Below are 18,078 nucleotides of genomic sequence, written 5' to 3' on the forward strand. Positions count from 1 at the left end.
CCTTCCACCTCATCCTCCCCCACCGTTGTCTTCTTCCCACAACACTCATCCCGCTCCCGACTTTCACTGCAACCACCTTCCTGTTCAAGTTTGGTAATAGCTTTGAAACACGGCAATTTTTGACGGTTGCTTCAAGCTTCTCATGGGTGTTTTCACAAACCCAGAAGGCAGAATCTGCGAAGAAGAAAACAGAATCATCTCTCTTTCCGCTGAGGCCAACGAAGAAGGCATAGCTAGAGTTACCACCAAAACAACTGTGGTCCGCTTGTCATCCACACTCACCATCACACTCTCCTGCATCTGCTTCTTCTTAACCTTCTCAATCACTACATCAGTCAACTCCACATTCTCATTCATCACCAACAGCTGCTCCTTCACTTCCTTCACCTTTGTGTTGTGCTCCTTACTCAGCTCCAGAATCTTCCTCTACAGCATCCGGATGATCTTGTACTTCTCCTGCAACTGCTCCGACAGCCCGCTCGTCCGCTTCGAGATACGCTCATCGTCCCGGATCTTCTGCAGCAGCATGTGGAACTCCGAGTACAGCTTTTCCATCTCCTGCTTCACCTCCTCGTGCTGCTCCTTCAGCTCCCGGATCTGCCGTCCCAGCCCCTCCTTCTCCATCCCCAGCTTTACAACATGCCCCTCGTACTTCCCGTCCGTCTTGCTAAGCTTCTACACCGCATTCGCCTTCATCCTCTTTAAGTCTTCCTTCTTGTTCTTCAGCTCTTCCCCTTTTCAAACATTGCTGCACATCTTCCCGTCATTTTATCGTCCAGTTTCACTCCACACACCTCAACAACTGCAATTGCCATATCTTCAGCGAAGGGAAAAAATTGATCGTTAATCGACAATAACTCATTCATATCTGCCACCGATAATATCCGCTTTCTCCCAACTTCTTTCCCACAGACATTGCAAGCGACTGAAGTGGAGCCACCAGCGGAACAAAAGCATCGCCGAAAGCTTTTCATTGCGTATGTTCAAAATGTCCACGAACCTCACAGCAAGCCACATGACAGCATGTTCCCACAGCATCTTCAGCGACAGCGACATGTGCAGAACATATGCCCAAGTTATTCTGGCATCACAATCCGCAGCCGTCTTTCGATGCTGTCCATCGCTGCTAATGACGTGTAAAACACAGCTACCGCCGATGCCTCCGAAGGATCAACTGTAGATACAAATGAGGATGATGATGGGCTTATGCCCTTCAACCTTCTCCTCTTCGCTTTTCCACCTCCTGAAAGGTTAAGTTGATCGGCGTGATGCTCCAGTTGAAGAAGACAAAAAGACAAAGGACTTGAGCGAAAAGACGACTGCTGCACGGAACCAGCAACAAGAAGATTTTTCAGATACCCCATCACCCCTGCTGGAAGCTCCAACAACTGCACAAAGATGACATCTTCATGTGACAAGAGATACTGATCAGTTAGAATTGCAAACCTTTTCTCAAGTGATTGAAAAGTACAAAACTGGATGTCTTCACGCAAAGGATTCAAAATGAAATGAAAAATATATGAAAATAAGAAGGATAAATAATCAAAACAGCAAGGATTTTCATTCATAACTTGTTCCTCAAAATGATTAACTTGTTCTTTTTCTTGTTTACAGAATAAGTGCTTTTCGAAAAATAAATTGTTTGTTTATTTCATTTTTTCAATTCAACATCTGAATCTTTTTCTTTCTTGCACGTTTATTTGAATGTGATTTGAATGCTATGCGTATGAAACAAAAATATTTCAATAATCAAAAATATCAAGAAAAATTACCAAAACGAACTATTTTTTCTTATTTATTTTCTTGCAATTAAAAGCATTATATAATTTAACAGAATTCAAAAGATTTTAACGAAAAATATCACCAATGAAATGAAAATCAAGAAATAGAAACATATCAATTCGTAGATTCAAGCAACACGAAAACAATATAAACTAAAAGTGAATGTTATAATAAAGTTAAAAATATTCATCATATATAAACAATTTTTAAAAATATTTTTGAAAGAGACAGAAAAAACACAAAACATGATTTAATTTGAGAAATAATATGGGAACGGAATGATCAATATTTTCTGATCATTTTTGATCTGATTTTCAGATCAATTAATATTTTGTGACTTTTCAAAAAAAATACCCAGATGTCAATTCTTTATCTCTTTAGCTTATGAAGCTTTAAAGATAATCATCAATGAAATTATCGCTTATTCCTGTTGGAGGAAAGCTTTTCCTTAATAAGCTCCAGGTTCCTTCAATTATGTTAGAACATATGCCTGTTGTTGGACCTTTGAAGTTACATTTATGGCACACTGTTTTCTGAGGATATCCGAGTTCTTTCAAGAACTAATAGGCTTTCCATTCATCTATATTGATTGTTGTTCTCTCAATAACAATCGCTCGAATAATTTTTAATAGAGTGTTTTTCTTTCGATCTTTCACTCTTATCAGAATGCATTTGACTTTTTCTCCATCCACTGACAGTTCGATCATTCCATAAATCCAAATTTGAGCTTTCTTTCTCCCTTTGTGAAATTTTCTTTTTCTAAGAATAGCTTCATCTCTTTCTTCAATTGAATTAATTCTTCCAAGTTTTCGAAATCCTTCAACAGCCAAAGTGAAAAGACTTGCTCTGGTGACAGAATTTTAAAACTCAATCGAATTTTCACTTATGTTTGTTCAAAGACTTGTTTGATAAATGTGTGGTCCAATGAGTTTATACAGTTGTATCAAAACCAACGTTTTCAATTCAATGCGACAATGAAAAAAAGGAGTTCCACCTAATATGGATAGATATTAAGAGCAGTCATTGCATCTCCATCGACAAATCTTAGCAACATTCTCCAATTTTATAGATTTCCGACATTTTGGACATTTTTGGGCATTGATATTGAAAAAATGAAAAATCCAATCCCACGTTGAATTGTTATCCTTATGAATTTTGGGAATTGCATGAATATCTCTTTTGGAATCCACAATTTTGTACATTTCTATTTTTTGATGAAGAAATGAAAACATCTTAGATTATAATAATGTATTTTTCTGTTTTTCGAATCTTTGAATTTTGAAATTTTTGAACACAAATTGTTCATTTCCACAAAAAAATTATAATTTTTAATTTTTTCATTGAAAAAAAGTTTTTAAAAATGGAAATTTCACCCTTGGCATGTTTTATTTTTGATGTTAAATCATTCTTTCACAAAAAATCCGAAAAAAAACGAGTTTCTGAATGTTACTTAAAGTCGTGATTAACCAAATGATTTTATCTTTCTTTTGTTTGGAAATTTTTATTTTGGAATGAATCAAATTATTATTTCTCTGCAAATATAGTTTTGAACTAAATTTTTGAAATCAATTATATTCAACAACAATCTCAATAAAATGATTGATAATTGAAATTTAACTAGTAGGCACTCAAATATACTTTGAATAGATTCAATTTAACTTGTCCACAATTTGAATAGAGCTTTATTTTTATTTTATTTTTTATTTTATTTTTTTATTTTATTTTTTATTTTATTTTTTTATTTTATTTTTTATTTTATTTTATTATTTTATTTAATTTTTTCTTTTTTTTTTGTTTAGTGTGAAATTATTTTATATTTTTTAATTGAGCATTTTATGCAACATAATTCAACCCCAACAAGTTAATTTGGGTTGAAACCCTAACATTGAAACTGTGATCAATAGAAATAAAGCGAACAAATAAAAACCCTTAAAAAAAGATTTTTGAATTTCACGAAAATTGAAAATAAAATTTTATGAAAGTTTCCTCAAACAATCGACAGATAAAAACTTATGTGCACGAAATGTTATCATCATAGCTGCAACATATAACAATTTTGTTTCCTGTCGTATCCTGTGCATTGACCAAAATAATTTGTTCATTATAGACTTTGCTAATTTAAATTGTTATTCAAATTTAAATAAAATCATTCTAATCTCTCATTGAATCTTTTATTTAATGATTTACCATTATTTTTTTACATGAAAATGTTCAACTTGATTTTATATTAATTCAGAAAAAGTTTTAAATAAATCTTGGAATTTTTCAAAAAGTACAATATTTGCTGAGATTGTCAAAACCCAATATGAATAATATATGGGTGATTATTTTTGAAATCATATCTTTTTCGGGGTGTTAATTTTCAAAGATTGTTTGTTTTTTGAAAGAAGTTTTTAATCCAAAAGAGAAGATGCATGATAATTGTTTTTAAAAACAAATGTTTTCACCTAATGAAAGATAAGAATGTCTTCAATAAGCCTTTTCACTTTTTAACGTTCATATGAAAATATTCAAGATAAGTTTTTGAACCGAAAATTATGTATGAAAAATTTGATTTCAAAAATAATCACCCATATATGAGACAAAATGGCAAAAGGGGATCATACGGCCAGAAATGATTTTTTCTTGAAAATGCCAAAAACTGTTTCGAAACTGAGCTTAAGGTACTCATTAATAAAGTTCAGTCATTAAAGAAATGTCAAAAGTTAAATTATCTTCCATCAAAACTAACTTTTAGAGATTCAAAAATTTGATCAAACCCTTCAATTTATTTAACTCTTCTTTCTGTTAGGTTTTTCACAGTATTAACAAATTCATATTTGAGAACTTTGTGAATTAGGGTTAACCCTAAAAGAAATTTCATTTCAACTTTATTTACAAAGATATTAGGGCTTGAATATGAAGATAATTTTTTATCACAATTTAAAATTGAGAAAAAATAATAAGTTTTTTTAATCAAAATTGATGATAAAAATAGACTTTATCTTCATTGTACTAATGATTTACAGATATCGCATAAAATACCGGACATCGCACAAAATACCGGACAAGATCCATTTCACAATAACTGCAACAGTAATAATTCTGACAATTTTCCTCAAAATATATCTCATCAATACAAACTCATTTGATATACGAAACTTTCATTACTTCTCGATTGTGCTCAGAAAAAGTTATTATTGAAATTTCGGAGAAATAGAATTTTGAGTTTCTCCGAGAATTCGATAAATATTTTTCTGAGCACAAATGAAGCTGTCCTGAAAGTCTTATATGTCACGTGAGTTTGTATTAATGAAATATGTTAAGAGGAAATTTAACAGAATTTTTCTTCTTGTTGTTATTGAGATATCGATCTTGTCCGGTATTTTGTGCGATGTCCGGTATTTTATGCGATATCTGTATCTGATAGGAATATGAAAAAGAAATCGTTATTAATGGATTTTTACTGGTCGTATCATACCCATTTTGCGACAAAATTCTTGCTTTTATGAAAAAAACAACGATTTGTTTCAAACTTTTTCTGTTTTCATATCATAACAAGTCAAACATTCCCATGCAAAAATGTTTAGAAAAATTTAAAAAATGGGAAATTTGTTCGAAAATTCCGAATGGAACAAAATTTATAAAGCAAAAATATCGTCTCACATTTTTGAATTGTTATATAATTAAGAAAAGTCACAAAAAAATGATAATATTGTTATGGGATAAATTATTTGATTTGACATTTTGGTTCTTCTTTTCTTTCATTGTTGAAGAATTATGTCCAATGCCAAAAATGCCTTTCAATTGTTCATCATCATTTTTAAAGCCCTATTCACTTGGCTGAACGCAACCTCAATAACCAATGAAACAGAAAATAGAAATACAGAAAATATTCAGATAAATTATCAATCTCCTTTTCATAATTTGAACAACTTGTACCACAACGAGTCAAAAATTTGGAACAATTTTCAAACATTTGCAGAGAAGTTTCCAGTTTTTCATTTCCTAAACTTTCTAACAGTGCAGTTGAAACTGAGACTGATCTTGCGAATTCAACAATGAAACTGATGCAAATGGATTTTATCCAACAGCCTGATAAGTTTGGTGTTGTTTGTACAGATTTTTCGTTTTTGAAAGTTGAGTCTTGCCAAATAATTGTGAGTAACACTTTTTCAAGAAACATGTTTTTTGTTGCAAATTCATCAACTGTTATGTCAAACATTACCCTTTCTTATCCAATCAATTCTCAATCACTACAACCTCTTATATCTTCAATTCTATCATACAAAAGTTCTTATAATAAATGTGGAAACGTTGTATTTTCATCGTCATATATCAGTTCAATAAGCATTGGAGAAGAGCCACTCCTTTCACCTAGCCATGTTCCAGTTGTGGAATTGAAGAATAGCTTGTTCAGAAACATCACACAGAAAAGCAGATGTGGTACAAGCCAAGAAAAATATCAGAAAAATCAACGTGAACAATGCACATTAATTGAAAGTTGCACCATGGAAAAAATAGACAATGGATATGAGGGAGGTATTGTTTTTGGAATGGCAGTTCGCCAAGGCTCTTTTCGTGCTTCGAATTCATCTTTTCTTTGCTCTTCCAGAAACACTTGTCAAAGGATAAGTCATATGGACTCGGCAACTACTGAAGTTGACGGATGCTTGTTTGATGGAATGAAAGATTCTCAACGTGGAGGTGCTATTTTTCACAATTCAACAGGAAAATGTTCAATTCTAAATAGTGAATTTGCAAATTGTCAGGCAACTTACGCAGGAGGGGCCTGTTATCTTGATCTTTCTAATAATCTTATGTTGTGCGGAAGTAATTTCACAAACTGTTCAACTGGTGAATGGGCAGGATCTGTCGATGTTCATTCGAATTCAAGAAATGTTTTCTCAAAATGCGTATTTTCATTGAGCAAAACTTTTTATGCTGGTGGATGCATTTCTCTTATAGATACATGCATTGGAGATTCAATGAGCGAGTGCAACTTTTTTGATGGGCAAGTTAATAGAACAGAAGGTGTTGAACTCGGAGGAGGAATATGGATAGCGGAAGATGCTGGATTAACTTTTTCTGATTGTTCGTTAAAATATTGCAAATCAAACAACAGCGTGGGAGGAGCAATGGCATTTTGCACACGCTCATATTTGATTTTATCAACAAAATTATCCTTTTGCTTTTTTGAAGGAAACGAAGCAAAAGGAGTTGGTTCTGATATATATGCTGAGGAAAAGTGGAATTCGATATTGGTGGAGTCAAACGTTCTTTTTTGTCGCTCATTAACAACAGCACAGAATCGTTTTTATGTTGGAAATACAGACAAAAGTTTCTTAATGCGCAATTATTTCAACCCTATTTCAGTAAATAATTCTAATGGAATTGACAGTCCTGTGTGCGGAAGTTCTGGAAGAGCTTGTAGAACTATCAAATATTCCTTTTTTGTGACAAATCCATCTGCTTCCCCAAATTTGATTAACGTTGCAGCAGGACAGTTCGAAGAAGAAGAAATGAATATTGGCAAATTAGACATTGCAGTAACTGGGAAAATGGACGAAACAACAATCATTTCGAAAATCTCAGATGTTTCGCTTTTTTCACTTTCAGAAGGAAAACTCTCACTTGATTCATTTTCAATCATCCACAGTTCTCAGGCAGCTGAATCAGCTTCTCAATCTCTTGTTTCTGTATCATCGAATGGAATTTTTAACATTAAAAACTGTAAAATAACAACAGATACATCTCAGCAAAACGAATTTTCATCGCCATTTTTTGATATAACCAGAGGAAGCGGAACAATTGTCAATTGCGAAATCAGATCTGTTACATTTTCAAATGCACCTCTTATACGTGCAACAGATGCTGCAGAAGTTATTCTTACGAATACAAAGATAATCTCAATTCATAGGAACTTAGAAAATGGAGCAGCTATTGAATCTGAAATGGTGAGCGATGGAATAATCAAGATAAACAATGTTACGTTAAGCGATTGTAGATGCTTGAGTGGGAATGGTGGTGGAATTTGCTGTTTGATGAGAAGTGACAATGTTTTTGATATTGGGAATTCCACAGCTGCATTATTCAGCTCATGCGCTGTTCCCGTGGATGCAACGAAAAAAGGAAAGGGTGGTGGAATATTTCTTATTGTCGAAGATAGTGAATGCGATTTTTCTTTAAAAAATTTAACTTTTTCTAATTGCAGCGCATGGAAGGGAAGAAATTTATTTGTGGACGCACCAACTTTAAAAGATATCATAAATAATTCGTCTATAGGTTTCAGCAGAACCGGGATGAATGATGAAGATATAATGGGTTATGAGCAAGGATATCAAGATATCCCAGTCACTTTAATTCCATTTCTTAAATCATTTTCTCCCCCTGCATTTGTAGGTGGAATGAAAGAAAGAGATTTCAACGCCTGTGGCTTTATTGATTATCCATGTTCAACAATTGAAAAGGTTGCATCAGTTCGTTTTCACAATTCAGCAAGAAGCCTCATTTTGCGTTTAGGATTTGTGTGGAAAGAAGAGATTGAGCTGAACGAGTATAATTGGAGCTTTCAATGCGAGGAAGCCGGAGATGAGATCGTTGTCGCACCTTCAACCGAGCCAACAAGTCAAGCATTGATTACAACAAATCAACAAACTCAATTCATCAATGTGATCTTTCTCCTTCCCGAAACATTATCACAGACTACAAAACAATTTATGTGTTGCCAAGGGTTTTCTTTGAGGTTGACTTCATGTGAGATAAAGCCAATAACAGGAATAACTTCTATTGAATTTGCACCTTTTGCCGCTACGAATGGGATGATAATCGCCACAAATTTAGTGTGTTCATCATTTTCTTTGGAAAGCCAACCATTAATATCACTTGCTGGAATTGGTGTAATTGGGGAATTTAATCGTATTACAGCTGAAGCAGTCAGTACAACAGCAGAATGTGGATTTTTTGAAGTGAAAGACAGAAGCACATTGAAGATGAGTAATTCTTTGATAACTTCATCGGAGACTCCATCGACAAATGCCTTTCTTAAAATATCAACAGCAAGCACAATTGAGCTTGTGAACAACACTCTTTCTAATTTTGAAAGAAACGGTTTCAATGGCGGTTGCTTTGAATGCACCTTAACTGATGGTGCATTCCTATCTGTGATTGGGGGATCTTTTAATAATTGCAAAATCGTTGGAGGGAATGGTGGGGCACTGAGTATTAAAATGGATGCTCAAAGTCGCTTTTGTATTGGAAATACATCAACAGCCGAAGACGTTGTCAGTTTTTCATCATGCTCCGCATCAAAAAAGACTGAAGAAAACACTGCTTTTGGAGGAGGAATATATTTACATGCGGAAGAAAATGCAAAGAATTTTGTTCTCAAGGAAATTTCTTTCATCGGGTGCACAGCAGAAAAAGGAAATGATTTATTTGTTTATGGATACAACCTGTCTGCTATAATAAATGAAGATAGTTTTGCGTTTCATCCAACTCTCACAGACTTTTCAAAATTTGTTGGATTCGAAAAATGTACAACTGATACATCATATTATATTCCACTTGTGGTGTTTCTATGGAACAACTTCACTTCAAATGGCTTTGCAAGCGAATCGGAAGGAGGAGATTTCGGCAAATGCGGATTTTCTGAAGTTCCTTGTAAAACGGTTAATCATTTGATATTAACTCGTTTGACGCCATTTCCTGCAGAACATAATACAATCACAATATTAAGTGAGGCTTCAATTCACATGGCATTTGACATTTCATTAACATCTTCTCCACCTTTTTCATCACTTCCATCACTTATCATTAAAGGCAATTCATGTGGAACGAAATTATCTATTTTTGATGAGAAATCAGTTGACCAAGCTTCGTTATTGCACTCATCCATTGAGTTGCCCCTCATGAATCTCACCTTTTCACTTCCACCTTCTTTGAATGAAACAAGATCTTGGCTTGTTTCTTCGAATAAATCACTTTCTTTCTTTAACTGTTCACTTGAATTGAGAGAAGGAAATGGATTGACTTATTCTCTGATTTTGATTGAAGGAGGAACATTTTTTGCGAGTCAAATGTACATTGGATCCATCTCATCTGAAATAGCGATATCAACAACTACTCCATTGATTGTAATTCAAGTTACTGATTTGGCAAGTTTCATGAGCTGCTCATTTGAAAATGTCAATCATATGCAAGGTAATGGATCGTGCATTGAAGTTGAAAATCTATTAACCTCTGCAAAACTCATCATTAGCAACTGCACATTTTCAGAATGTTTTGCAACAGCAAAGGAAGGAGCTGGAGGAGCACTTCTTGGGAGCATTGCAGATGGCGCTTTTGTTGAAGTGAATGATTCATCATTCAATTCATGCAGAGTTCCAGATGATGAATCATTTGGAAGAGGGTTAGGTGGGGGCATGTATCTTGATTTCATTGGAACATCTTCACGCTTCCAGTTTTGCAACATATCATTTGAATCATGTGTTGCATGGAAAGGGAAGAATATATTTTTAAGAGCAGATTCTCTGTCAAGCAAAGTGACAAAAAAGACTATGAATTTCACATTTGATGTTGAAACAAGTGAAACACCTGATTTAGATGAGCTTAGCGGAGTGGAGAATGGAAATACCAATTATATGATACCTCTCGTTCTTCTCTTGAGGAATTTTTCGGGTTCATGCTTTGTCGGAGGTGAAAACGGAATTGATGACTTCCTTTGTGGATTTGAAGATTATTCGTGCCAAACAATTTTATATGCAGGAGCATATCGCTTTGGTGCATCTAAAGCGCTAATACGCCTTCTTCCAACATTCTCGTTCAAAGATAGATTAAATCTGGATTCGCAAGCACTTTACATTGATTCTATAAAAGATGAAGCGCAGATACTTGTGGAGTCTAGTGGAAAGGGAGAAGGGAACGCGCTAATTGAAACAAGCATTGAAGTTAACATTTCTGGAATATGCTTTGTACTACCTTCAACTTTTTCGCCAAGTACAAGAACAGCATTATTCAGTTGCAGCGCATCCTCGCTTTCTTTTTCTGGTTGCTCAATATCTGTTCCATCATTTTCATTGATGTATTCTTTTCTTGTTGCATCAAATGGTACAATTATCCAGAATAAACTCAAAATATGCAACACAGCCTTTGAAACAACATCTGGATTTATTTTCAGAGGAGATGGAACAAAAGGATCATTCATTCAAATTGACTTCCAAAATGTGACAACAGAAGCAGAAAATGGGTTAATTCGAGTTGATTCTGGTGCTTCTTTGTCTGTAGAAAATTCTCAAATAACTGACAGTTCAATGATTTCAAGTGAAGTCATCCGCTCACAACTGACAACCGCAATGCAACTGAAAAATTCTTCATTCAGGAATATTGAAAGAAGAAGCGGGAATGGCGCATTACTTGTTGGAGCTGTGGGAGGAGGGAGGAAATATTCAATTGCTAACTGTTCGATAGAAAAGAGTTATTGCATCGAAAATGGAAATATAAAAGGAGGAGGAATTGTTGCGGAGGTGAAGAGGGATGGAGAATGGGAATTTGAGAAGAATAACGTGAAGGACTGCACAGTCGATGGATTGCACGGTTTTGGAGGAGGAATGTATCTTCGATTTGCGGAGGCATCTGTCAAATACTCAATGAAAAGCAATCACTTTGAATCAAACGATGCAAAGCTTGGGAAAGATGTGTATTTGCTGTGTCCAAGTCCTCAGGTTATGGTTAATGCAATTTATTGGGAAGGATCGGCAAAAGAAAATGACGCAACAAACACAAAATGGGTGTTTGACGATTCAGTTCCACAAGGAGCAAATATATCAATTCTGTTTTATCTGTTTCCTCCTTCAACCGAGATTATTTATGTGGAAAGTGGAGTGGAGACTTTTCAGGAGTGCGGTAGCAAAGTGTATCCCTGTTTGAGCATTCCAATTGGAGTCGATGCATTGAACGAAAACAAAAAGATTGTTCATTTGAACAACGAAAATGAGCTGAATGAAACAATTGACAGAAATGGACTTCCACTCACGATTGAAGGAGAAAGGGCAGATAGATCAGAGTTGAAGATCTATGAATTTGGGTGCTTTTCTTTGAACTCAGGAACAGCTGCAACAACATTCACGCTTTCTCAGCTTATTTTTGTTCTTCCCCAGCCGCAACATGGAACAGAAAGCTTGGTTAACTCGATGATTTTTGTTAGTACTGGTCGCTTCTCTGTTGTTAATTGTCTCTTTGGAGCAGACGATGAATTAGGCGTTGAAACTGACATGTTGATTTCGTCGGTGATTGGAGGATTCATCGGTTTTGATTCAGTTTCATTATCAAAACTAAAATTTTCTGGAGAAAGTGGGATCACACACACAAGTGGTGGAAGAATTTTGATGGAAAATTGTAATGTGACTTCTGTTTCAAGTGACGGAGAAGGATTAATGATAGGTGAAGCAGGAAGCATAGTGTCTTTGAAAAATATTCTTGTAAAGACAAGCGTAAATGGAAATGGGCATTTCTTGAAATCCATAAATGCCTCTCAGATTGAAATATCAGAAGGATGCATTTTTGAAGGATGCCAATCTGTGATAAAAGACGGAGGATTCCTGCATTGTGAAACGAGCGATGAAGGAGAATTGAGTATTAAAGACTCAAAGATTCTATTGTGCTCCGTTTCAACGTTAAGCGGAAGGGGAGGAGGAATTTTCTTGCATCTATTATCTGAAGCAAATTGCAACTATCAGTTCACCAATATAATCTTTTCAAAAAATACTGCTCAGCACGGGAATGATGTGTTCCTTTCCTGCGTCGATTTGAACAAAAGCGTAAGCTCATCGAGATTTGAAACACTCGTTGGAGACCGAATGGGAACATCAACTGAAATGGAAGGAATGGATGGATTCGTTTTTTGTGATTCTCCAATAGATTTGTCTTTTCTTTTGAACCAGAGAAAAGCATCAGAAAATATCATTTCAGATCTTGGATTTGATATATTGGGCTGTGGAACAGAAGAATATCCTTGTAATTCATTCTGGAGGGGTTATATGAACATTAATTTTATGCTTTCTAAAAAGACACTGAACGTCATACAATCAACAAAGGTGACAGATGCTTTTGACTTGTCAGGATTCACTGTACGTTCATCTGATGAATTGTTATATTGTTCGATTTTTGTGGATTCAACAATTTCTTCGTCTTTGCCTTCTTCATCATCTTCATTAGCTGTTTTTTCATCCTCGTCAGAAACAAGTTTTCAACGAATAGCATTTCAAATTCCTTCTGGCTTCGCTTCTAGTCATCGAAATTTGTTTTCATCAAATTCTGAAAGCGATCTTTCGTTGATTAACGTTTCATTCTCCTCCTCCTCCTCCTCATCTTCATTAGACTATACATTGATAACTGCAATAGGCAACTTTGTTCTGTTGAAGAGATGTGCTGTCGAAATGCTTTCATTTTCTGAGGCACCGCTGCAATTAATGTGTTCTTCAACATTCAATGAAAGCAATTTTTTGAATGTTTCATCTCCGAATTGTGAAGAAGGAGGAATTATGAAAGTTGCATTGAGTGAAGATAATAAAATGATAATTGAAAACAGCTCGATGAAGCTGTGCTCTTGTTCATTGAGCAATGGAAGAGGAGGAGCTGTATTCATCAACTGCTCATCAGCAAATCAGAAATTACCTTTTATATTTAGCTCGACAATATTTGAAGAGAATAACGCATTTACGGGTAAGAATGCGTTCATTATTAGTTCTGACTTGAACCAAACTGTGTCAGAGCTTTCTTTTGCATTTGATTATTTGATATTTGCTGATGACTCAAATGCATTTACCGGAAGCGATGGAAGGTCAATCGATGTGGATCTATTTCGATATCTAATTTGGTATCAATCTGATGCAGTTTATCTATCTTCAGCTGGGTGCGATGTTAAGCGGTGCGGAAGCGAGGCAGATCCATGTGAAAGCTTTTGGAAAGGGATGATGCAAGTGGGTGGAGAAGCTTCGCGAAAGAAAATGATTATTGACAGATCAACAATCATTAGAGACATGTTTGATTTGTCAAATTTCTCTATCGAATCACAAAAAAGTGAAATTGAAGAGGAAGTTAAGCCTGCACTAAATATGGAGCTGAATTCTATGATCAAGAATCAACATTTTTTGCTTCTTGAATCAATTTCTATTTTCACTTTGGCTTCTTTTGTAAATGCAGAAAAGGCTGTAATTTTGAATGAAATAGGTGAGCTTCAATTTAGCAATTGTGCTCTTTCTTCATATGCATCGACACAGCAGCCAGGGGATTATTCATTTGTGATTTCTAGAAGTGGAATTATCAAAGCAGATAAACTTTTAATCCAGGACATCAATGCGATTCAGTCAATTTTCGTTCTGGAATGGAATTGTAAATGTTTAGTTTCAGAAGTGACATCTATTTCTGTGAGAATAGTATCAGGAAGTCTCTTTTTTTTTGAAGAAGAAACAAAAATAAATGGTAATTCTGCTTCTTTAATATGCAATGGATCCAGTTTTAACACTATAACAAGATTGGATAATGGACCAAGTTGGTTATCTGTAAAAACAAATCAGTCCATTGAACTTCAGGTGAACAATTCAGTATTCGAGTCGATCAAAGCAGGCGATTCAGAAAAAGGAGGAATGGGATTTTTCGTCTTAACCGAAGAGAGTTCGATGAAGATTTCACAGTGCAAAATTTTGCAATGCGGATGCTCCAATACAAAAGGAAAAGGAGGAGGAGTGTACATTTTTTCAGAGTTATTCGGGAAACTTGATTTTGCCTTCATAAAATGTGACTTTGATGGAAATATCGCGTGGAGGGGAAAAGATGTTTTCGTAGAATGTCGGAATATTGAATCTCAAATAAACGAAACGCAATTCAAATTTGACATTCAAGATGGAAGATACAATCGAATAAATGCCATTTACGGAATTGATGCAATCCACAACAACCCAACTGATTTGATGGATTTCATTACAATTTATCAGCAAAGCACTATTTTTGTCTCATCTGGGCAAGAAATGCGAGGCGAAGATAGCAGACAATGCGAACCAGTCAAATTGCCTTGTAAAACAGTTTCATATGGAGTGGATCATGTTTATGGAGATTTGCTGAGAATGCTAATAATTGATGAAGAAAGTACGATCAGCAAGGAAATGGAATTGGAGAATCTGATACTTAAATCGCTGAATAAACAAAAAGCAACAATTCGTTTTGATGACCCCTTGGAAAAATCACGAGATTATATCATTGATGCACTGAATGATGTGTTGATTGAGAGAATTTCGTTTTCGTTTTCTTCTTTTCAGCAGATCACTCAAGGCTCAGTGTTTCATGCGAAAAACTGTTCTCTTGCAATGGCCATTTGCACTTTCACTTCATTTGATTGCTCATCGCCATCATCCGTCAACATTCTAATTTCTGTTGATTCAGCAGTTTGTTCATTTAGAGATGTGAATATTAATAATTTGGCATGCAAGTCAATTGCAACTGCAAGTGGTGGCTTTTTACTGTTGCAAGAAGTTAATTTGGATAATGTTAAAAGTGAACAGAGTTGCATCATTGCAAAGGATACAGAATTAGATGTTACATCTTCAAATTTCGTTGGAGTGGATGTAACTTCTGACACATCTGCTATTGTATTGGTTATTTCAAGCAATGAGAAAATGCATATTGACAATTGTACGTTTGATAAAAGTTCGTCTCTTTCAAAAAAAGGAATTTCAGCCACTCTTATGCATTCAACAAACGTAATAATGGATTCTTGCTTATTCTCAAATAACACGCAACGAGAAAAAAACGAAAATGAAAGCGTTCTGTTTGACGATGTTTGTGTTTGGAATGGATCAATGCTCCATTTAATTAATTGCTCAGCAATCGTCATGGACGCTTCCTTTTCCACTTGTGATGCCGGAGGATTGAGCGTAAATGGAGGTTGTGTCTCCTTGCAAGCTGTAAATTTCACGGATATCAGGAAGCAAATCAATAAGTATCCTTCCTCCAGAAGAAATATAATCTGTACCAATTCTGGGCTGTTGGATGTTGTCAGCCTGAAAGGCGGTGATGGATTGAAGGACAATACCTCTCTTTGGATCCTCAGCGACGGATGCGCTCTGTCTGGCCTGGCTGCTGAAAGGCCATCTCCGTTTTTCATGCCAACCCTCCAAGCGATCGACACAAACATAGAAGGCAATGAAGCTGTGCTGACCTTCACAGGAGCCCTGCTCCTCCCCTGCAATCTGTCCTTCCGCATCATCACAGCCATCGGCGATGTGGAGCTGATCGACAGGCACGATTTCCACGAAGACAGCTTTGTGTCTGAGAACAGCACAATCGCCAAAATACCAGCAGCTGTGATTTCAGATGCGCCAGACACTGCAGATGTGTACGGCTGCATTCTATTTGGGGATGCCATTAATCCATCTTCAACTGAGCTTGCTATTCTGAAGAACAAAACAGAATCGAAGACTGGAAATGATAATTTGGTTAAAGGAGGAAAAGAAGGAAAATCATCATGGGCTCTTATAATTGCAGTAATATTTGTTGTTCTGTTCTTGATTGTTCTTGTTGTTTCAATTATTGTCACCGTTCGATGGAGAAAACAAAAAAGACGAACAAAGGAGTTGGAGATAATTGTGGAAGATACAGTGAAGAAGGATCCGAAGGCGTTTGAGATGGTGACGATGGAGATGTCGCCTGAGGCGCAGTGGAGGAGGGCTGAGAGGGAGGCTGAGAAGAAGAATGAAGAGAGGATAAAGAAGAGGGCGTTTGAGAATAGCTTGGGACATTCAGAGTCATCTGAGCATCTTCTGTCCGAGAGTGGCTCCACAGAATACATTTTTGGCCAAGACTCAGACAAGATTCCTGAATGGATGCTGGAGAAGGTGGATGAGAAAGAAGAGGAGGAGGAAGAGGCCAGAAAGCGAACACCATCACCATCCATCTCATCCACTTCAACCACTTCAACGACTGATTCAGATTCCACTTTTGTTCGGGGAGAGGATCTGTGTCCGACAACCTCGTCGATGTCGAACTTGGTGGATGCAATGGCATGCTCATCACCTCATGAGAAGCTGATTGTGGACTTGAGGGATTCGCTGTTCATGCTGCTTCATGGAAGGAATAAGACAAAGGAGATGGCAATTGGAAGTCTTCAAGAAAGGGAGATGACAGCTGCCCAGATCCTGTTCTGGGTGGCTAATCTCGCGCTCCACTCATTTGATGAAATGGAAAATGAATTATCTTCTTTGGCAAATCTGAGTCCTCATATCATTCTGTTCTCAGAGCACATGGTCATCTGTATCGCTCTTCACTCTGATTGCTCATCAGACTCAGATACCTCTTCCATCTCTTCATCAACTGTTGTAACATCTGCCAGTGATGATGATGATGATGATTCCCTGCCCTCATCTGCCTTTGAGGATGAGGATGATTTCAAAAAAGAGTGCCTGAGGTGGAAGGCGCCTGAATTACTGATCAACAAGAAGATGATGGCAACAAAGGAAGCAGTTTCATTTTCGATTGGGATGATGCTGTGGGAGTGCTTGACACTTCAGATCCCATTTGGAGAATACGAAGCGGAAGTTGCCGGACAGAAGATTGTGAAAGGAGAAAGGCCTGATATGTCTTCCGTGGAGGAGGGAAATGAAGAAAAAACAATAAAGGCCTGTCTTTCCCACAATCCCTCTGGCAGACCAAGTCTGGTCAATCTTAAGAGGGGGTTCATATCTCACTTTCCAAAGGGAATGGCAATCTTGACTGTTGCAGATGCAATCGACTTCGAGCAAGACACGCAATACTATGCCAAATGCAGTTCAAGCGGAGTCAGCCATGCAAAAAGATCCGTTGACCATCACCAGATTGAGGATGATGAAAAATCACTTTTGACTCGCATGCATTTGTGAAAGAAGACATTAGCATTACACAAGAATATGAAGAAAACATGCTAAGACGATTCTCAATCTTTACAATGGGGTTGGATCGATCGTTTTCTGAATATACAAAAACATGGAATGGATATAGCATAATTCCAAAACAAAAAAAAAAAAAATGAAATGAAATGAAAAAGAAAAAAAAAGAAAGAAAGAAAATTTTTTAAATAAAATAAATAGCGGTTGTCCACAACGGAGACTCAACCCAATGATCATCATTTTCATTTTGTCACTCCATCTTTAAACAAAATAAACACACGTGTAAATTCATGCAAAGAATTTGAAGTTGCTGTCTCAGAAACATGAACAAAAAATAAAATAAAAACAAATCGCCTTTATCCAATTTGCAACTTGTTATCACCAAATCACAAGCACTTCGCAA

The 18,078-nt window shown here is 36.0% G+C and overlaps 1 protein-coding gene across 1 annotated transcript; it reads left to right on the forward strand.

Moving 5' to 3' along the window:
- Positions 1–6,401: 6,401 nt before the first annotated feature.
- MONOS_14032 (uncharacterized protein) lies at positions 6,402–17,803 on the forward strand (the record flags this gene model as incomplete). Its single annotated transcript, XM_067866797.1, has 2 exons — positions 6,402–6,436; positions 7,163–17,803. The coding sequence occupies 2 exons, from the start codon at positions 6,402–6,404 to the stop codon at positions 17,667–17,669; spliced, it is 10,542 nt and encodes a 3,513-aa protein (XP_067718944.1). The 3' UTR covers positions 17,670–17,803.
- Positions 17,804–18,078: the final 275 nt, after the last annotated feature.

Source organism: Monocercomonoides exilis (genome assembly GCF_001643675.1).
Source record: "Monocercomonoides exilis strain PA203 chromosome Unknown scaffold68-255432, whole genome shotgun sequence".
Classification (NCBI taxonomy): Eukaryota; Preaxostyla; order Oxymonadida; family Polymastigidae; genus Monocercomonoides; species Monocercomonoides exilis.